Source organism: Chelonoidis abingdonii, chromosome 2 (assembly GCF_003597395.2).
Source record: "Chelonoidis abingdonii isolate Lonesome George chromosome 2, CheloAbing_2.0, whole genome shotgun sequence".
In the NCBI taxonomy this organism is placed as follows: domain Eukaryota; kingdom Metazoa; phylum Chordata; order Testudines; family Testudinidae; genus Chelonoidis; species Chelonoidis abingdonii.
The window spans coordinates 284,154,074-284,177,218 of NC_133770.1; the positions used below are offsets into that span (position 1 = coordinate 284,154,074).

Here is a 23,145-nt window from a genome sequence, read left to right on the forward strand (position 1 = left end):
TCCAAACATTTTAGGCAGCTGGGATGTGGGTAGGGTGATATGTGCCAATATTATCTGGACCATACTGATATTAGGGGCTTTGTCTTATATATGAGACCTATTACACCCTTGTCCCAATTTTTTCACACTTGCTATCTGGTCACCCTAGGTGTGGGTCACTAACCAGCATCAGTTTGGGTTACAACGGGCAGGATTTGAATGAAAGAGGGTGAGGCATGGTTCTAGCCCCAGTCCTGGGCCTGAGAATCAAATTTGCTCCAAAAGAACCTAAAAACTGAAACTTAAGACTAGCATGAACTATATACTATATCCAACTAACTACTAAATGAGAAACAGACTATATACAGAGTGAGGGAAATAAACTTGTGATAGCAAGACTGGGAGTACTCCAACAACTGTCACTGGTGGTAAGAAGGAACTGAGGAGGGTTGGGGATGGCTCCACATTCTTATACAGCATGCAGTGGGACGTGGCAACAGAAGGCGCACAAGCTACCCTGATGAGTACTGCTGAGGGAAAAAGTTTTCTGACAATTGTGCACTGAGTATCCTACAGTGGAATGCAGATGTGCAATTACTCGAAAAACTGGGACAGGATACAGATTTCAGCATTAGTTTCAAATGGCTAAGTAGCAACTACTGAATTTCATATTAAATTTAAATTAAAAATATTTTCTTACATTTCCACAAAACTAGCCAACTTTGAGAACTTCTTGGAAACCCATGTCAGTCATTCAAAATTCGCTTTTACCTTGTCATCTAAATCATCATCACTTTCATCAATTTCTTCCTGTCGAAGGTTCCACTCATACTCTACATGTACATGTGGATTTAGCTTCCCTGCCTTGGCTTGGGAAAGCTGAAAAGCAAAAATGTAACAGTATCAAAATGCTTATTGCTTTGTCAATCTCTGCTTCCTATTCCAAAAAGTGTACAGTAAGAATTTTTAATATTTAAGAGTTTGAACAAATGGCAAAAAAACACTTAGTTTTAAACCCTTCTCCAAAATTAAAATCATAAAGCCAAAGAAACAAAAACATCCACATAAACATTTAAATCAAATTTTTTTTAAAGCACTTATTAACCCATGGGAGTTGTAATATTTGATTTAAACATGCTAATACTTTTAACACAACAGAATGTCTGTATAAAGCAGCATACATCTGGACAGTTTCTCTAAAAAACAATTTGCCCTTTTCTGCACAGCTTTTCAGGTCAAACTATTAGAGAATGCTAGTTATTTTTGTGTGTGCCATTTGTGGTGCCATCTATGGAAGAATGGGAAGAAAGGAGCAAAATGAATTTATAAACTGAGACTTTCCTGTCTATGTACTTAGATGGTCCCCATCACCGTTGTATCAAAGCACCTCTTAAGACCAATATGAAGTTGTCATATCCTCCCCCACACACACTACCCCCTACACATGGAATGTCCTCCGAACTCCTGCTGGCCAGTCTATATGACTCACTCAAACCCCACGCAGAGGCCCATATCTTCTGTGTTGACCTTTAAAAAGCAATTTATTGAAATTATAGGGGAGAATAATAAAACTTCTTATCTACTGCCTCATACTTCCCACTATGTGTGTGTGCGTGTTCTTTCACTTATTTCATATTGTAAGCTCTTTGGTGTTGAGGCTGTCTTGCATCATACAACACCAAACATAATGTCAGACCTAAACAACATAAACAACAATTTGTATATTTAAAAAGTACTGCACAGAGGTTACGACATCTTACTTAATTTAACTTAATGAAAATTGTGTGGTTAAGGCTCCAATCCAGCCAAAGAAAGTTTACCCATTGATTCATCTTCATCAGCACAAATACTTTGACACCATAACTTTTTACTTCCTTTATAGTTTACATAGATATTAAGTGTAGCCATTTCCTTTCAACTGTAAACTTTAGTCCCACTGTCAGTTTTCAAAGAAAGAATTCTTTTCTCTTCCCCAAATATGCAAAAATATAAAAATACATGAAATCAGTCTTATTTTTAATTAGCCATGAGAGTCTGAGTAGGTACTTGCAGGATTTCAATTACAATAATAAGCAAATGTAGTGCTGATTAATTAGATCCTTGACTTTAAAGGGTCATTAATGGCATCAAAAAGTTTTTACTGTCAAACTGCCTCAAGTCAACAGTTTAGTATACCTGATGGTTTATTGCTAAGGTTTTCACAGAAGGTACATTTATTACTACACAAAACCATTGTATACACAGTCAAAAAGTTAGCAGCCAGCCCTCAGAATGCTTTTGTGCAGTAGCTCTTCTTTTAATGGATAATGTGTGCAGCACTAGAAAGAGCAAGAGCACTAGAGTAACAGAAGTGATAGTATCTACCAGATGACTCAGGCTCACTAAGCTCAGGTTAAGGCGATGTTTAATTGCTGTGTAGACATTTGGACTCAGGCTGCAGTCCGGGCTCTGGAATCCTTTCACCTCGCAGGGATCCTTTCACCTATAACCCAAGCTCCAGCCCAAACCCAAACGTGTACACTGCATTTAAACAGCCCCTTAGCCCAAGCCCCAAGAGCCTGAGTCAGCTGGCACAGGTTTTTAATGACAGTGTAGACATATCCTTAGAGACCAGAAACATTCCAGCCAGTTTCTTTCAAAAGCAAGAAGGAAAAATTACTTACATGTTATTCTGCTTTGAAAATGTCACCTTGAAGAATTCTCATTATTGGGTTTCTGGTCCAGTGGGAAATTCCCCAAGTTTTAACACTTCTGGCCCTCTCAGATACCTGCAGGTCTACTCAATGACACTGCCCAATAAGAACTCCTGTTACGTGCCCCTGGAACATTCTGTCTGCATTTAACAAAGCAGTTCCCCTACAGGAGATGTCTACAAGTTTTAACCATCACAGCTCCAGCTTACTTCTGTAACCCACACTGGGTGTTAGTTATCCTTACTTTCACTCACTTCCACCTTAGTTTTTTGTTCTTTAGGAGCTCAATATTGATTGTTTCCATTTCTCTTTCCAGGATTCTGAAGATGGAGATGTCTAATTACTCCATCAACAAATACGTTCTGTGCTCCTGGCAGCAAATCTGAGGGGAGATCCAGACCGGACAAGCCTTGATATGTGCACCATCATTTTACTGGCTTGATTTGAGGTCCTGGCAGAAAGGCTGACAGGGAGAACATGTGTCCCATGAGATACAGTGAGGTGCAGGCACGATGCCTCAGACTGGGGAAGAGGCCAGAACTGAGAAAGATGCACAGCTTCTAACCTGGATCTATAAAAGTAAGAGCTTTAGCTGTGCGGGTTAAAATAATTAAAACATTTCTTGTAGAAAGCAAGCTTCTTCACTGACCAGTCATAAAGAAATTGGCTGGAATGTTCTGAGGGTGAAGCATACCTAGCAGGGCAGAACCCTCAAGCTAAGCTACAGAAGACCCAGAGAATACTAAAAAAAACCCCCACCTTAAAAGCAAGGTAATTTCCAGCCTGGATATAGGAAATCCAGAGTGAGACTCCTGCATAGACAGTATCTTTAGAAAAAGAAACTTCTCTTCTTTAATTTGAGACATTATTTAAATTTTAAATATTTTAATAATTTCTGATTTATCTTAATTCTGCAAATGTTTTGAGATGTTGGGTGCTTAAAAAACAGTCTTTTTCTTACCAGTTCTTCACACTGAATAGCTTTCATTCTCTTTGCTATGTCCAGAGCTGTCTCTCCAGCTTGGTTTACTATAAAATAAGTTAAAAAGCGGAATAATTTTATATATACATTATGCTGTAAAACCTCTCTGGAACCATACATTAACTTGCAATTCTTCGAAAGAAAATATTTGAAAAAAATTATTTAAAGCCCATTTCCTAGCTGAATTCCTCTAATAATATAATAATTGGAGATATAACAATCTCCTAGAACTGGAAGGAACCTTGAAAGGTCATTGAGTCCAGCCTCCTGCCTTCACTAGCAGGACCAATTTTTGCCCCAGATCCCTAAGTGGCCCCCTCAAGGACTGAACTCACAACCCTGGGTTTAGCATGCCAATGCTCAAACCACTGAGCTAGCCCTCTCTCAGTCTTCTTGATAGGGCATTTGGGTCATAGATATGTGCTTAATACAATTTTCATTTTTGCTCGTGTCATAAACAGATTGTTACGGGTACATGTCTCTTCTACTTGTAAAGGGTTACAAGCAGGGAACTGGAACAGCTGACCAGAAGACCAATCAGGAGACAAGATACTTTTAAACCTGGGTGGAGGGAAGCTTTTGTGTGTGTTCTTTGTCCGTTGTGTGTTCTTCTCTTGGGGGTCTGAGAGGGACCAGACATTACTACAGGATCTCTAAGTTTCTGTTCAAATAGTAAGTAAAAACAGGCGGTGCTTTTGTTTGTTTTACTCTATTTGCACATGTGGACTGCTGGTTAACTTTTATATGTTAGTTGCTGGGAATATTTTTTGATTTGTATTGGTACTGGGGGGAAAAGTTCTCTCTGTGTCTGTAAGCTATAGGACCCTGTATATTTACATCTTGAAGTTACAGAGATAATTCCTTATTTTTTCCTTTTTTTATTAAAGATTTCTTTTTAGCCTGATTGATTTTTTTCTCTGGTTAAGGCTGAGGACGAAGGGGGGGGATCTCTTTGTGTTAGATTTACAGAGCGTGAACTGTACTGCCTCAGGGAAGGGGGGAGGAAAAAACCTGCTCGGTGGTGTTCATGGAGTTTGAAGCACAGGATCTTCTAGGGGAACCCAGGGATGGGAAGCCTAGGAGTGGCACTAGTGAGGGAAAGAGTTTACTTTCCTGTGTTAAGATCCAGGGGATCTGGGTCTTGGGGGTCCCAGGGAAGGTTTTGGGAACCAGAGTTTATCAAACACTCAGAGTTTTGATTGGTGGCAGCATATCAGATCTAAGCTGGTAATTAAGCTTAGAGGAATTCATGCAGGTACCCAAATTTTGGACGCTAAGGTTCAGATTTGGGAATTATACCTTATGACAGCTCGGTAAATCAGTTTTTACACACTGATATACAAATAAAACTGTTTAAACTCATAGTATAGGAACAAAAATTTCAAGTATCACATATTAGCAAGCTTACCTATATCAATAGTTGGCTTGCCTCTCAAAAGCAATTTCAAACATTCAGGTTTATTATATATACTGCAGTAGTGTAGAACTGTATTCCCCAATGCAGTTTGTTTATCCAGGTTTCCACTAAACAAAGTAAAGAAAAAGATGAGAAAAAAAATCACATACATGTTCCTCCCTCAATCTGTCATCTGTATAGTGTATGTTATTATGGACAACATACATAACTTCTTCAAAGCAAAAGTGTATTTCAACAAGTAACTCCCCTTTTCAGTCTAACAGTAACTCTTGTTCTGCCTCTGCATTACTTTCAGTGAAATATATTGTGGGAGTTGTGTGCCTAGGCAGGTGGCTCTGGAACCTTTTTTGAACAGTATCTGAAAGTTATAGGGTATGCATGTTTTCTCTGCGCCAACATCCCAAAGCCCAAGGGTATGTGTCCTGCTCCTTATACAGGTATCTTACGTTCCTCTCTATTCACCACCAAGAGTGGTCAAACCCAACTCCTCTTTCTCAGTCATGTTAAACTATCAAATCTAACTTTGTATCTTAACAAATACTTTGTATTTAGGGCTCTACCAAATTCATGGCTGTGAAAAACACATCATGGACCGTGAAAACTGATCTATTCCATGAAATCTGGTGCCCAGCCGAGGACTCTTACCCTACGGAGGGCTCCAGCTGTTAGTCCCAGTGGGCATGGGGAGGGATGAGTCTTCCTCTTCCCCTGCAGGGGTCACTCCTAGGGTGGGTCAGACCCACCTCCAGGAACCTCCCCCAATTGCAGGAAGCTCTGCAGTTCCAGCTATCACCTCCTCCCAGTGTAGGGAGAGGCTGTGGCTCCTTGAGCTGTCACCTGCCTCCACTGGAGCAGGAGATTCCTGAGAAAACTGGACATATGGCAATTCACCCCCTAAACCCTGCCACCCTCACTTCTGCACTGCTGCTGCTGGTGGTACTGGCTTTAGAGCTGGCACCCGGCCAGCAGCCTTCCTCTTTGGCTGCCCAGCTCTGAAGACAGCAGGCAAGAAGGATGATAATCCCACGACCATCCTACAATAGCCTTGTCCCCCCTCTTCCCTGACAGCCTTTTGGGTTGGGACTCCAAAAGTTACAACACCATGAAATTTCAAATGTTAACATGTGAAAAAGTGAAATTTTTACTAATTTTAAAAACCTCTGGCCCTGAAATTGACCAAAATGAACAGTGAATTTGGTAGGGCCCTATTTATATTGTTAAATTTAGTTTAGGTTGGAAAGTCACAGCATTTCTTTTTTTCTTTTTGACCATTCCATTCCATTTCTGGTAGTTTTGTGTCATCTTGCACCTTGCCAAAAGTGGTGATCTTGTTTTAAAACAAGGTTTGATATATGTTCCTCTTTTCCTGTGATCTTCCCACATATTTTTATCTAAGAGTGTTAAGCCTGATGGTGGCACACCATTCCCTTACTGGGACTCTGACAATGTCAAAAAGAGAAAATCTTCATTAATGCATTGTAAAGCCACTAAAGATTTTACACATCAGAAGATTGACTTTTTTTTGGAATTTGGCTCCCTTGTGCATATATTGTATTTTTTATTACTGTCTGCTCCACACAGTGACTAGAATAGAATCCTCATCTCAAGCTGGGAGACCTGCATGTTAGCCTTTGCGCTGCAGCAGCCTTTATTACTGCTGTGTCTAGCCTGGACAGCTGGGTCCACCATATAATTAGAACATGAAGCAGCAGAGAGGCTTCAAACTTCCTTATTGGAAGGGATAAGAAAACTAATCCCCATTCTCATGAGTCTTAGAGGTAGCAGGAAGATTAAGCAGGAGTCATCAATGACCAGACATCTTTCAGAGGCTCTCTTTTTCTTTTGCTGGAAGCCCTTGCCTGAAAACAGGGACTTGGAATGAAAGTGTCCACTGATACTGTGTCACTAGCATGACAGGATAATACTCTTCACCATTTCTGGTCGTTTGAGTTTTAACACGTATATTTATGAAAATCAAAGAACAGCCTCAGGGCAGATCTACACTACTGCATAAGTCGATCTAACTTATGTCTCTCCCTCCCCACCTCGCCGAGTGACGCAAGTTTTGCGCTGTGCACACCGGAACTATATTGGCAGGAGATGCCCTCCCTCCGACATAGCTTCTGCTTCTCACTGAGGTGGAGTAATTATGCCAATAGGAGAGTGGTCTTCTGTTGGCATAACACATCTTCACCAGTGGCACAACTGCACTGATGCAGCTAAGCCGATGTAGATCTATAGTGTACACTTGCCCGCAGAAAATTATAAATGACTAGAAGACAGATACATAAGGTGGCTGACCAGTGTTGTTCATAACAAAGAACCAGTAGCTGGCTCTTTTTGTTGCAGAAGTGCACTCCAATTTTGAGTTTAACATGACAAAGAGTGACAACTGACGAAAAAAATCTGGCTATGTAGATGAGAACACTGACATAAAAGATCAACAAGTGCAGATTTCATAACTAAGAAGAATCACTTTAACTAATCACTGTGTAAAGTATCAAACCATCTGCAAAAACCAATAATAATTTGCATTTTTAAAGCATTTTCCAATTGATGGTCTCAAAGTGCTTTGCAAACATTAATAAATTAACCCTTAAAACACTTCTGCAAATGTAGGCAAGTAACATTTATTCCATTTGACAGATGAGAGAAGTGAAGAGTCAGAAAGGCTGAGTGACTTGCTTGGGGACACATAAGTCAACAAGAGATCTAGAAATGGAACCCATTTCTGACTTCAAATCCTGTGCTTTAACCACAAGACTAAGTTTCCTCTCTTATACAGACTATATGAAGTGTGAAATAGGTACATGAGTTACTGGAAAGGGGAAGAGAAAACATGTATAATTCAGACTGTATTCTGAAGGTTAACTGGAAACATCAGCTGTGTTAGAAAAAACAGGCTGTGATGAGCCTACTGATCATCTTCTAGCCCTTTATTACTGCTACTGTGCTAAACCCACAATTTGACAAGACAGCAGCAGCTCTTTGTTTTCTTCACTCAACAGGAAATCATTAAGTGACATAGGATCTATTTAGCCAGCTCGCTGCACACACTGTGAAATCTCGTATCAGAAATAATCATGCTGCATTGTATATGAATTGATTTTATTTCCTTTAGAATGTGCATTTTCACTAAGTTTTTCTTGCCCATCATCACATCCTCTCTACAACATAAAATATCTCAACCACCATTGATAGGTTGAGAACTTGCTACTTAACACTGCTACACCATCTACAGCAGAACCTCAGATTTACGAACACCAGAGTTACAAACTGATCAGTCAACCACACACCTCATTTGGAACTGGAAGTACATAATCAAGCAGCAGAAACAAAAAAAACTGTTTCTGTGTTTGTTTCACTTAAATTAAGATGATTAAAAGCAGCATTTTTCTTATGCATAGTAAATTTTCAAAGCTGTATTAAATAAATGTTCAGTTATAAACTTTTGAAAGAACAACCATAACATTTTGTTCAGCGTTATGAACATTTCAGAGTTACAAACAATCTCCATTCCTGCAGTGTTCATAACTTTGTGGTTCTACTGTATTCCATTTTCCATAGTTTTAAACCTACTTTTATTAAAATGTCCATCTTTTCCTAGGTTACTGTAATTCTTTTAGATCTAATTTTCTGAGAGAAAAAATGTCTATATTTTTGTTTTCACTGTCTTGCTTTCCCTGAATTATTCTATCCCTAATTTTGGAAGCTTTCTTGCCATCTCTTTTCCACATTATCTATTTGCATTGATTTTCCTTTGTCATAAAAGTTCCCTCAGTGTTTTCTCTTTTTTTCTCCTACTCGATCATATAGTGTCTCTTTTCCTACATACTTCATGTACCTAATGTTCATGTTTTTATTTTTTTTCCCTTTTTTGTTGCTTTACAACACAAAGGTCAACTCAAGTTAGTAATTCTATTCAGATGCAACATCAAACATATACTAAATAGTATGATCATTAATAAAAACACCGTACAAAGCAACGTAAATGATGAGAATGATTTTGAATTGGTACATCTGTCATAAAAGTTATTCTGGTTAATAAAGGAGCAATCCATACCAGTTTTGTACAAGGAAGTCAACCAGATGAAGAGAGATTGGGTCAGCAGTCCGGACTGCTAAATGAAGTGCTGTTTCACCTGGCTCCTAAACACATGAAAAAAACGTACAAGATTAAACACTTTTGATTCTCTTCTCTGCAAAGATTATCACAGTTAATATCCTGCTGAAATATACTTCAATCACTTATATTTGTATTAAATATTTAAATAGAGAAACTGTTATGAAAACTATGATGCAAACAGCTTTTGTTTCTCACTCCTTATGGGTGCTTCGGTTCCCAGGAAGTAGTATCACCCTCTCCAACCAGCTTTCTTTTCGTATCAAGTTTGGTCTAATGATTGTGCACAATCCTGAAAGCACTAGTAACCATTACTCCTAGTAACAACTGCAATTAGTCCCTTCTAGCAGGAATATGTCCTTCTTCCCAGTAAGAATTTGTAATACTGGGTCCTTAGACTGTAAGCATCTTCTGGGTAGGGAATCATATGCCTGTAAAACTATGCACAACAAATTGTGATACTGGTGAAAGAAGTAGGATTGATAATGGTGAAATACACAAAGACAATAATAGAAGCCAAAATTTTCAAATACGAGTGCATAAATTTAGAGTCTAAATCAAAGCATTCTGATTTTCAAAGGAACTGAGCACTCAATTCTCCTTGAATTCGACAGGAGCTGCGATTGTTCAGGACTTCTGAAAAAAAAATCAGCCATTTTCCTATTGAAGAAAACAATGTTAATAGAAATATTGTATCATGATTAGCACTTAAGAAAACAGAATTGCTGTTTCATAGTATACAATGCACACAGAGACTTGCATGTATTAATGCTACCACATAACATTTCTTAAGAATACTGTGCATTCAAGTTAGTCACTTTAAAAGGAATACACCTTGCAAGAATTCTGTCATTTTAATAGGGTGTACTGTAGCTGCGCCTGGAATGTAGACCAGGTCATCAACTAGCTAGTCTTTTGTAATGTATTTATCAGACTGCTCTCCGAACATAACAGACACTCCTAACATTTAAACTATAGTATAGAAAGAAAGAGAAAATATGCCATCATTATTTATTATTTCTTTTCCGGTAGTGTCCAGAAGCAGCAGTCAGGATCAAGACCTCTTTCTACTGGGCACATTACAAACATATAAAGATAATCTCTGCTCCAAAGACTTTACAGTCTAGATAGGAAAAAAAATGCAACTACTGAGTGTTGACAACTTCAGTAATAGGAACACCAAGTTGCACATACTAGCTATTTGCGTAAGTTATAGGCTACAAGATTTTTTTTTTGAATACACATAAAATAAAGATTTTGATGGGTCTGTACCAAGCTATCTGCTGAGCCATTATAATTAAGTATCTTACTGTGAGCATCACAGAAGAGGTGATTTTTGAGAAGTGATCTGAAGGAGAAAAGATTAATGGCTTTGTGAATAGATTCAGGGAGGGCATTCAGTGCACATGGAGCAGCAAAGAAGGTGCTTAACATGAATGCTGGAGGCTGCCACTATTGTCAGAGTAAATGCATCAGTTCACAACGTGACACAGTCTGATAAAAAGACGTAGGTAAGTAAGAAGAAGCTGAATTGCGAACAGCCTTGAAGGTACGAACCAGAAGTTTGTGTCTGATGTGAAGAAAGGTAACCTGTTGGAGGGACTCAAAAAGGGGACACACATCAAAAATGACTGATCAGGGAAAAATGTGGATGCCCCTGAATACAACACTCAGATCTGGTCACCACATTATTTACCTTTCAGACTTTTAAAATGTACTAGACTATTCTTTGAGCACAAATACAAACATTCATAACAAATCTTTTAAACTGAACAGGAGAAGGCAAGAGAAAAAACACTGACATAAGCCAGATCAGCTAAGATCTTTTTCATCTATGATTCTAATAAACGTCATTCACCCATGTACTTATAAGTTATATCACAATTTTAATGGATGGCTTCCAAAAATAATGTTCTTAACTTACTCAATATTGTTTATTGAACAAGCTTACCTGTCCAGGCTCTAACAGTGGCTCCATTAGCTCTACCCCCTCTGCATAGACTTGAATTAGTGCAAGTAAATCCCTGGATCTGACAGCCTCAAGTAGTTCATTCAGTTTAGCTGCTGCAGATGCACAAGTCTTCCTAGAAAACTTATGATCTACATACTTAGCAGTGATATATTCTTTACGTGCAGTCCTGGGGGGGAAAAAACAGAACTTGGTCTAGAATTCTGAGCAAAAGGGATCTCAAATGGACTGATAATTTAAGCTTAAAATCAGAACTCAGCTTGCTTAAACTGCAAAGTGAGGGCTGACTATTTTATATATAATAATTTAATCACTATGCATGTGGCACACTATTTGCAAAAAAAAGAGGTGCAAAATGAAGTAAACAAGCATCTTACAGTATCCTGCCTTTTCAATAATACATGAGGTACAGCCTTTGATTTTGGGAAATCAGTTTAATTCAGAAGATACATATAGGAAGATACATGCAAGATGCATCAATTTGTTCAATTGTTCTTCATAATTTTTCTTGTAAAGGGGATTTTCATAATATGAAAAATATAGGCTCCAGGGAACAGAACATTATAATCTAACAGATTTTTGCCATTACTATTTCTGTGATTCTATTTGTTTAAAACAAGGGTTTTCACCTTTCTGACCATCATCTACTTGCCTTATAGTCACTGAACTGATGATATTAAACTAAGTTTATAACAATTATTTCAAGGCAATTGAAATGTATGGATTATGACTTCACTGCATAATCAAGGAGAACAAGGGTTGAGAAGAAATTTCTTTTTCAAACTAAACATCTTCCATAAAAGTAAAGGAAAAAACAAAAATTACTGTCCAATTACTGCTGTTTGTAGAAATGCCCTCTTTTTTCAAGGTTTCCCTGGTATGAAAATCCCACTTTAAGGTTAAAATCCAGATCCCAGTTAGTTTAGTGGCTGGGATGGGTTCTATGGGACCTTACTTCCCCTGACTGCAATGATCCTCTGGTCTTGCACATTTACAGAATAACTAAGCCACTACTTCCATACTCCTCAGGAGCTGAACTTCTCTGCATGACCTCCTCCGCCAGGCAGCAAAACAACACAAGTTCGGCTGCTTAGCTAACCCCCACACCAGAGGAAAATGGGTCTGGATTTATTCATAAATTAATATGAAAATATTTATTATTAGTTAATCCATTACAGTTAATCACATAAGCGTGAATTACAAAACCAAACAAGTACGGAAAATTCTGCAGCATATTCTAAGGAGACACAACCCATCATGTACGAACACTAAGTGTCTGTGAAGTAAATTAAAGAGTAAATTTAAAGAGAAATAATAGCTAAAGAAGGGATCTGGAATTCTGTAATGAGAAATTTAACATTTAAGATTGGCAAGTGGAATGAAAAAATTTTTTTTTCCATCTTCGAACAGCTTTTTCTTATTTACCTTTTCCTTTCACTTGATTATAGTTTAATATATATCTCACTATGGAAAACCTATCTACACATATATACTCCATTCCAACTGTATACTGGGGAAGTGTTCATGTTCAGTACTTACATATCACTTGACGGAGTGGGTTTGGGTGAAGGACTAGGTAAACTCCCTTCCATTATATCATTAAAACAATTATTTCCTACATTCTTGGCCAGCTGTAGCAAAAACAAAAGCACATGTTTCCAGAATTTGCTATTGGTCTCAAATGTTCAAATAAGACTTTTTTTTTTTTTTTTTTTTTTTTTTTAAATATAGTGCATTTTTCTTAGCAGCAGCAGCGGACAGTACAAATAACGAAACACAAAATGAATGTATAGTGTTAAAGTTAAATGTAGGCTATGTCTACATTTGGAAGAGGGTGTGCAATTCCCATCTCAAGCAGACTTAGTCGTGTTAGCTCTGATCGGACTAGCATACTAAAAATAGTGTAACTGTGGTATCAGTTGCACAGGAGAGCCATGCCGAGTATAAGCGTGCCTGGACCCTGTGGGTACGTACTTGAGCTAGCCCATTCTGCCACTTGCCTTACTACTATAGCTACACTCCTATTTTTTAGCACACTAGCTGAATCAGAGCTAGTGCAATTATGTCTCCTTAAGACAGGAATTGCACCCCCAACTCCAAGCACAGACATAGCCTTAATGGATTGAAAAATATTCTTGTCACTTACCTTATAGTAATTGGAGTTCTTCAAGTGGGGACCCTATGTGTATTCCATGCTAGGTGCACATGCGTTGCATATGCCTGAAACAGGAAGATTTTTCATTAGCAGTGTTTGTTGCTCCACATCTGCACCTCTGCCTCCTCATGCTCTGAAACAAGAGCATATGAGGCGGTGTGGACTAGACGTCTCTTCAATTCCTTTTGTACTATGACTCACCTTAGGAAAGAATCCAAAGAAGAGGGGAAGGAGGCAGGGCAGTCGAATACATATAGGGCCCACACATCTTGAAGAACTTGAGTTATATAAGGTATAAGGTAAGTAACCAGATTTTCTTCTCTGAATGATAGTCACTATGTGTATTCCACTTTAGGCAGCTCATAAGCAGTCTTTACTGAGGAGGAGAAGGTACTCTGCTATATCACATATTTCAGGATCGCTGTGCTGAAGGATGCATCTGCTGAAGATGCTTGTGTTAGGGTGTGCACAGAGTCTCATATTGCTGCTCTACAGATTTCCAGGAGGACATCCTGAAAAGATGCCACTGAGGACACCTGGGCGAGTGGGCTCTGACACTCTGTGGAGGAGCTATTGCAGCCAACTCCTAGCATAGCTGGATGCAACCTGAAGCCATTTAAGAAGTCTCAGTGAGAAGATACCCTTTCATATGTTTAGCAAAGGAGATGAATAGTCTAGGAGATTTCCTGAAGGGTTTTGTCATCTGCAAGTAGAACACTAAGGCTCGACAAACATCCAGAGAATTGAACTTCCTATCTTCTCTGGAAAGTATATGAACTGATTTAAGTAGAATTTGGAGGGAATCTCTGGAATTAATGTAAGGTGTTACCTCAAAGAGACCTTATCCTTATGGAACGCCCTGTAGGGAAGGTATATCGCCATAAGAGCCTCAACCTCACCAAACTCTTCTGGCAGACATAACTGCAGTCAGAAAGGCCACCTTTATAGACAGCTGAAGAAAGAAACAGGAGGCTAAAGGTTCAAATGGAGGATTCATGAATGTTGCAAATATGAACAAGACTGAGGTCCCAAGCTGAAGTATGTTTTAGCACCAGAGGAAAGCTTAAGGCCTTTTGAAAAAACTCACTGTCATAGAAAAAAGAATGAGGAGTACTTGTGGCACTTTAGAGACTAAAACTTATTTGAGCATAAGCTTTTGTGGGCTAAAACCCACTTCATCAGATGCATGCAGTGGAAAATACAGTAGGAAGATATATATACACACACAGAGGAAATGAAAAAATGGGTGTTGTCATACTAACTATAACGAGAGTAATCAGCTAAGGTGAGCTATTATCATAGGGTGGGTGAAGACCAAAAAGTTCTCCACCAGAGAAGGGAAGGCATTAATTGTCACCAAATGCATTTGCAGCAAGTTGAGGGACAGACCTGATATTTTTAAAAGAAAGAAGGTAGTCCAGAATGCGTGGTATCTCTGAGCCCTGAGGAGGTCCAGTAACTCCTTACTCAAAGTCATCCCGGTTAATGCTGTTTCGTTGTTACGTTGCTGATCAATTAGAGAACATGCTCATTTAAAGTTGTGCAATGCTCCCTTATAATGTTGTTTGGCAGAAAGAGCAGCCCGTTGGAGCTAAGCTGGTGGACTTTGAAGCAGGGTGGACCGGCAGGCCTGGAAAAAACTCTTATTTTGCAGCAGGACATTTTTACTGCCTTAGAACATGACCTCTCTAAATTCATCATTCATCCAAATACCGAGCTATTAGACAGAGGGATGCTGGATTCGGATGGGTGGTCTTGCCTCTGTCTTCAGTCAGCAGATTAGGAAACAGCTGGTTTTGTATGCATGGACTTGAAGCTATCTAAAGGATGATAGCAAATCAAAGCTACCTTGGACACCAGGGTGCTATTAGGATTATTGAAGCTGTGTCTTGCTTGATTTTCCTCAAGATTTGAGGGGAACGAGTGGGAGAGTGTACATTAGCATCTCCTATCAGTGTATTAGGAACTGTGTCCCTGAGTTGCTCCAGAATAGTAGTCCAGGCAGTTCTTGTTTTCTTCAGACACAAAGGGCATTTCCACTGTCAGATGTGCTGTACCACTGAGTTGTGAAGCATCCAGTCACGGTCTCTGTGGATGTTCCTGCTGAGGCTGTCCCCTAGGTTGTTCAGTACTCCCACAAGGCACACTGCTGAGACACAGATCATAGAATCATAGACTATTAGGCTTGGAAGGGACCTCAGGAGGTCATCTAGTCCAACCCCCTGTTCAAAGCAGGACCAATCCCCATATTTTTACTCCTGTTCCCCAAATGGCTCCCTCAAGGACTGAACTCACAACCCTGGGTTCAGCAGGCCAACGCTCAAACCACTGAGCTATCCCTCCCCCTGGTGTTAGTTGCACCAATTTCACAGCTTGATCACTTCCATGCAAAAAGGCATAGATTTCACTCCTCCCCGTTTGTTTATATAGTATACTATAATCAGTCTTCGTGGGCTAGAACCCACTTCATCAGATGGCACATCAGATCCTGTCTGAATATTCTCCCATGAGAGGGGGTGCCAGAAAGGAGACAGGGAGGGATGTTTTCTGGTACAGATGAACAGAAGTTTTATAAGATATCTGGTGGTGACAATTTCTGGGACCTTTTAATGCACCATGATATGATGCCATGCTGCGGAGAAATGGGCCAGGTGGCTACTGAATAAAGTATGCGTGCAGAAGGGCTGGTTTGTGACTGACTCTCAAGGGTCATCTCAAAAAGATTTCTTGGAAGAAGCTTGGGGCTGGTGAGAGAATGACAGACATTCTGTCTGCTGCACTGCACTCTGGCGCTTCATGGAAGGCTCACAGGCCCTTTTGTAGTAAAAGAGCTGATAAGTGGGATACTGCTTGTATAGTGGTGGTGTGGAGTATTTTCTGCAAGATACATATACCCAGGAAGCAGAGGGTTGCATGACGGTCCTCACAAATATGCAATGACTTATCCATTTTGTCACTGAACAGGTGGTGGCTCTCAAAGTGAGAACCTTCCAAAGCAGCTTGAACTTCCTTTGGAAACCCAGAGGACTGGAGCCATGAAACCTGTCTCATGACAACAGAAGTCTCCATGAAGTGAGAAGAGGTGTCTGTTGTATCGAGCGAAGCTTGAAGGAATGATCTGGCTGTCACCTGACCCTTATCGATCATGGCTTGGAAATGCGATTAAGCTCCTCGGGTAGGTAGTTTGTGAACTCAAAAAACTTCTTACAATTAATAAAATCATACTTAGACATCAAGGCTTGATAATTTGCAATGCAAAACTATAGGCTAACCAAGGTGAAACATTTTCATCTGAAGAGGTCTACTTGTTTGATGTTTTTGTTGTAGGCAGCAGACTTAGGTTGGTGTAGTCCGTTACATTCAGTGATGGCCTACACCACTACAGTGTTCTGGGTGGGGTGTGAAAGTAAGTTTTTCGTCGTCTTAGAAAGAACAAAGTAGTTCTCCATTCTTTTCAGCGCGGGGGTTGGGGGGGAAGTGACTGGGTTGTGCTAGACCTTTTTTGGCCAGCTCTAATATGGCCTCGTTGGGTGTAAGTGCCATTTTGCTAGGGCCTGCACTCTGAAGGATATCTTGCAGCTTACAAGTGGTATCCTGAATTTTTTCAAGGGGAATCTGGAGTGCATCTGCAATTCTCTTCTGGAGATCTTGGAACTGCTTAGTCATTAGATGGTGATGGCGAGGCAGGTGCAGCCACCTTATCAGGAGATGAAAACAAAAACACTGTTGGAGAGAGCAGGTCTGTTGGTTCAAGTTGCTCCTCCTCCACATAGTGCTCCTCAGTGGGTGGAGGTTCTTCCTTATGAGGGGACTCCTGTCTGATCCTCTGTACCCAGGAGGTCTTAGATGCGGATCTCAGCGTGAAGGACCATATGGGTAAGCAGGTGGTGCTATGGGGAAGGATACCATTGGTCCTGAGCTGGGTGGGGTCCTGTGGCATAGGGTGGGTGCTCAAGAGCCTCTGGAACCTCTGTTGGGGGTAATCCTGTATCTTGGTACTGTCGGTGGACCCACTGTCTCAGTCTCAAAGAACAGGAGTCCTCAGATTGCACTGGTGGAGCTGCTGTACTCATTATCTTGTAATGCCTCAGCGGATCATAAGTACCAGCAAATGGCCAACCATGTGGGAAACTCTCTGCTGATTACCGGCTCTGAGAGGACTGGTGACCCCAGGTCAGAATATTCAGCCAGGTCATCAAGCACAGTACATCCAGTCCTTGAGGAAGGGGAGCAGGAGGAGCTTCTACCTCTTGGCAGAGCCAATGATGCTAATTTAGATCAGGCAGTGAGAGCTGGTACTACTGAATCCTTCTTCTTGCTGTGGGATGGTACCAGCCATGTGGGCAGCTGCCTTCTTTCTCTCATCAATGCTGGAGTTGGTCCTGGCCCTTCAGCAGCTAGTAGTTTCAGAACACTCTTGGTTCGAGACAAGCCCATGCTTTCTGTGAGCTCCTGACACACCCACAGGAGGGTGCAGAGTCTCACCAGACTTGGAGGCCGCAGGGGAAGAAGTCCACTTCTTGGATCATGACTTGGGAGGGGATTTCTCTCGTTTTTTGAGAGAGTGCTCACACCTGCTCTACCTCCTACAGTCTGTAGTTCTTCCCTCTGATCTGGAGTCTGGGAGCACTGTGGCTGCATGGGCACAATAAGATACCTTTGGCCAAAGCACAGAGGGGTCTGATGACCCAATGCTGAACTGGGTCATCAGGGAAACTTCCACCAAGAATCTTCTGAATTGCAACACTCGATATTGCTGGGTTCAGAGAGGAAATGAATGACAGATGCTGCACTTGGAGGGGATAAGGCAAGAAAAAAAAGTATTGTGGAAGTCACTAAGCAGGAAGACCAAGGGGCAGGTACACAGGACTTGAAACTGGGGATCTCAGGCATACTAAGTACCCCAAATGAGGGGTAAAACTCCTACTAACACTATCCAGCTAAATACTAAAAACTAAATAACTAGAAAATGGTAAACTATTTACAAAAACTGGAATTTGAAGCAGGAACATTAGCAAAGCTGTAGACACTTGGAGAGGTTCAATCTCATACAAGGAGTGGTAAAAAGGAACTGGAGAGCTGGTCAGTCAGCACCACTCTTTATGCACTCAGTTCAGAGCACAAGGAGGCAGAGGGTTGCAGGTGTGGACCAATGAACACTGCTAATGAAAAATCTTCTGGTCTCAGGCACATGGTGTGCATACGCACCTCAAGTGGAATACACATAGGGACCATCATTCGGAGAACTCCAGAATTACCTTCTCCTCAAATCCTAATAGTGTTCCCTCTCCCCACTCAAACACTTTTCACAGCTTCCTATGCAAAACATAAATCTTTTTCTAGGTCAAACACATTTTGTTTGAAAAATGTCGAACTTCACTTTTGTCTTCTCCTACATCCAGTTCACAGTATCTCTTAACATCAGTGCAGGATCTTTCCCTCCAAATTACAGTTTCATCCAATGAAATTTAATGGCAACATTCTGAACTCTGTTATAGATTGCAATTAGCTTCCTTTTCTCTTATGCAAGGATTTTGTTAGTGGTTTTTGATTCAGGATCAAGACTACCTAACAAAAATAAAATTGGTAAATGGACAAAAGTATAAGTAGTACAAGATAAATGCTTCGTCACACTACTAGCAAAATGTACATTTTTCTGCAAAATATGTCCTTTAAAAAATAAGTACCGGTACATTATTTTATATCTGGAAGTATCCTTTATATGCAGAGTATCTGACTAAAGATATAAAAACCACAGAGACTCACCAAGAGTTCAGACGTTCCTAATTTGTCTAGTTCCAAAGACTGGATTCGAGAAATATGAACACCCATTTCCCTGTGTATTCCAGAACACTCTATACAGGTTAAAATGCCCAGGTTCGTTGACAGCCAAGTTGGATCTGTAGAAAAGGTTGAGAAATAAAATACGAAGCAAATATTAAAAAGAGTGAAAGTTATATTCTGTAAAAAACAATATTCCTCAATGAAAATGACTCTCCTCTTAGGGGGTTAATGAAAGCAACTTAATTATGAATATCTCATGCTTTTTTTCAAAATTCATCACCAAACTGAACCAAAAAGTTAATAAAATGCATTTTTCCATGAATCACATTAAGTCTGTATATTCTAAAAATCCACCACCTATCTACAAACATCTAGGCCAAAATTTTCAAAACCAGTTGCCTAAACACATGTTTAGGCACCTAAATATAGTGCCCATCCCCCAAATGTATCCATTTTGGCCTTAATTTTTAATGCTCAAAGTGTATTTTTTCATAAAGGATTCAATTAAGAAACATTTCACTATGGATGGAATGGACATCTATAGAGGTAACTTTTACACTGTAGGGCTGGCCCAGAAATAGTGCTCTGCACTGCCAAGTGGGCATCCCTAAGTTTAATACCCAAACAGTTCTCATATCATGTATGTTGAAAAATGAGCATGTTCAATGTGTGAAAGCAACTTAACAGCAACAACATGGGCAGATTAGACAAGAAAGACAAATGGTTCAAAATGAACCTGATTCAGTATTCCTTGAACAGATAATTACATGCCCATTATGTGAAGTCCTGAGTCAAGAGTTTAAAGCAAAAACTAAGAGGAGAGATGCTTGGGACTTCATTAAAAAACAACATGGCAAAGGTTAATAAAAAATGTTACCTCAGATTTCCAGAGATTTAAACTAAACTATTTATCATCTTTCAGTACTTAAAAAGCAGTATTTTTCTATGGTTCCAATATTCTACTTACATAGCTATCAATCTAAGCATTTCTAATGTACCCATCATTGTAGAATGTAGCTACCAGTATAATATTGGTATCTGCTACCTGCCAGAGACATTATTCTTAATCTTTCCCAGTCCCCCATTCTGAGGAACTTTCTTATGATATGTAAGCAGCAGCTATCAAGCAGTATAAACTTAGTAGCCCAACAATGATTTATAACTCTTAATTGTCCTCAAGCTCAGACAAGGGAAAATGACTGACCTGTAATTCTGCTGCTCTGAAGATATCATTCCAAAAGGATTCTTACACTGAGTCTTTGCTTCCTGGCACAAGACTGGAAAAACTACCAAAGCTCTGAAGATTTTTGGCACCGATGAGTAAAAGGAAAAAACACAAACCAGGACCCCTATTGACAGTTGTGTCAAGCGCTTAGTTTAATTGCAAATCAATAAGGGGATGTTGTGCATCGTCCTATTACCATTGTCCTTAGGGTCCAGAAATTTTAAGATCTTTGGCGATTCCACGCGTCTCATGCTATGAAGCTGAGATCCAAGAATAAGACTCCTGGAGGATTACATCTTCCTTAATCACTGCCTAAGCATGACTCACATCCAAGCAGCTTACAAAAACAGTGATGCCAAGCAATTTCCATTTCATTGCGATAAGGATCTGGAGAGAGTGCAACATCATCAGCAGTTCAAATCCCACAATGGGGCTTGAATCGCTGAAACTGAGTGCAGACAACACGCAACAGTAATGAATGAGACTCAGAACACTTGCTCTTTTAAACTAGGGTTGAAGGCTGATTTAAATATTGCTTAGAAAGTTAATCTGCACTCTAAATTTTTTTTAAAAAATGAGTTATTTTGCTTGAAATAAGACATTTGGTGACATTCATGTAAATTAAGATACCTGGTGATCCACAATCACAACAGACTTCATTTCCGGGTAATCTCTGTATATCATCAATAATGGCTTTTGTTAGATCCTCTAAACTGTTTTCCCCTGTGCTCTGCTCTCCGCGGAATGCCATGTTTAATGCTTCTTCTTTACTGTTAGTCAATACTGATATCCATCTAGTATAAAATGAAGGGTTTTTATGAAGATTGTTTTGCAAATACAACTTTACCTATAAACTACAGCAAGTTTGCAGGTGAAAGAACAGGGTAGATGTGGAGTGGAGGGAGTATACTAGGGAAGAGACTGAAAAAAGAATGGGGGAAGGGCAGAAGTAAAACAAAAATGAGAGAAGGGGGAAAGATTTTTAAAATTCTCATCAAAAAGTGTTTGAATTAACGTACTGGAAAAATGTGTGCCATCATATGTAATTCCTGGTTTCTGCAAGTGTATCAGAGCCTGGGAGTGGATAGAGACTAAGGGCCAGATTTGGAATGCAGGTACCTAGGCACTTTTGAAAATATCACTAGGCACTTATCTGCATCTTTAGACACCTAAATTATTTTAAAAATCTGGCCCTGAGTTTTTTTTTAATAATAGCCCATATACAAGGCCTGTGAAGGCCAAATAGATTGGACAGGTCAGGAGTAAAAATGGGACAGGATTTTAGAAAAGAGAAGAAAGATAAGAATAGAGAGTAATGGAGTAACAGTAGTGGCCAACATTAAGATTGTAACTGGTAAAATGTGATCTTACAGATATCAACCTGCAACTTAGTCAAGTTAAAACAAATCAACAGATCGTTAAAAGTTGTTTCAGGTATTATACCTTGCCTGAGTCTACCCACTGATTTTTAAAGGTCATACAACAACATTTCCCTATTTTTAAAAGTGTATTTCTCTCACTTGCTGTTGTGTGAAAGACCCAAACTAATAGGAGACACTGACTGACAGCTTTTACAAGGGAATTAGAAAAAATGGCTACACACTAAGTGCTGTCTAATATATCAAATGAGCAAGCTGAAAAAAATCAAAATAAGAACAAAATCCAGGTTTTTTTTCCTCCATTCCCTTTCAGCTACAGTAATTGTTTGTTACTTGGAGCTAAAGCAGATAAAATAGTACACGTCTGCCTAAAAATGCTCTAGCCCCTCTTAACCAATTTCCTGCTTAGATGTTTCAACCTTCTATACTGAATGTGTGATTTTTTTTTTCTTCAGTGTGCTGTAATGTCTAGGTTCAACTGAATCAACTGATGATGAAACTTTAGACTTAATTTCATAGTCTCTAGATTGCAAATACTAACATGTGTAGGTAACTTTAGAGACATAAGTAGTTTAATGGGGAACTCATATGAACAATGTTACATCATAAATGTTTGCAGAATCAGGGCCTGAATTTGTATTTGCACTCACATATCCACTTTTTTATTTTGTGATTAATGTGCAACAGATGAATCTGGGAACCAATTGTCTTTCCAAAGAACTTGCAAAGGAATGTTAGTAAAAGCAAGCTTAACATGTCCCCTTTCCTCCCTGTGGGAAATGTAAGCATTTCTGTGTACGGAAAACAATACATGTGCTACACATCATCTGACTTTGTAAAGTAAAACATATAAACACACACTAGGTGGCAGTCATTTGCAATTTTGCTGATGAAGACCAGTTTGAGAAAGAAAAAGGAAGTATTCTTGGTTTCTGATATTAGCATAATCCAGATAAATTTAGGTAATGTACAAGCTGAAATATTTGTTCATTTAAAAATTGGCAACTGGCTTAAAGAACTTGTCAGCAACTACAGTCATTATAGTTCCAATTTAATTGCAATTAGGATAAATAGATTAACATCCAACCTCAAATATACAATAACAATTTAAAAAAGCAATTTTCAATCACTATTAGAAGTAACAAAAATTAGAAGAAAAATTGGATGCATGAGCTGACCATAAGTTTGATCTAGTGTTTCAAGCATTCTTTTATTTACTACAGTTACATACAGTAATAGCAATTCTCTTTTTATTCCTCTTAGCCAAGGAAATGAAAAATTTCATATAGCTGCATATCACCTGATGCAATCTCTGAAAAATTCAGAGCACAAAGCGTCATGCTGTGTGCTGTAGCTAAAGACTATCAGCAGGGCCAATTTAACACAAACATTCATGCCATTTATATAACAGAACTGATCATTAGCACTCCAAATGGCAG

General features: G+C 39.4%; 1 protein-coding gene across 8 annotated transcripts in view; it reads right to left on the reverse strand.

Annotated features, from left to right (window-relative positions):
* Positions 1-23,145, reverse strand: part of ASAP1 (ArfGAP with SH3 domain, ankyrin repeat and PH domain 1) — a 374,925-nt gene that overhangs the window by 52,012 nt on the left and 299,768 nt on the right. For all 8 annotated transcript variants that reach the window (XM_075063243.1, XM_075063244.1, XM_032762910.2 and 5 more), the window contains 8 exons: positions 20,958-21,121; positions 19,085-19,218; positions 12,703-12,794; positions 11,146-11,332; positions 9,135-9,220; positions 5,063-5,178; positions 3,634-3,701; positions 751-858 (listed from right to left, as the gene is read on the reverse strand). In XM_075063243.1, coding sequence (XP_074919344.1) covers positions 751-858; positions 3,634-3,701; positions 5,063-5,178; positions 9,135-9,220; positions 11,146-11,332; positions 12,703-12,794; positions 19,085-19,218; positions 20,958-21,121 — 955 coding nt within the window. The remainder of the gene's footprint in view (positions 1-750; positions 859-3,633; positions 3,702-5,062; positions 5,179-9,134; positions 9,221-11,145; positions 11,333-12,702; positions 12,795-19,084; positions 19,219-20,957; positions 21,122-23,145) is intronic.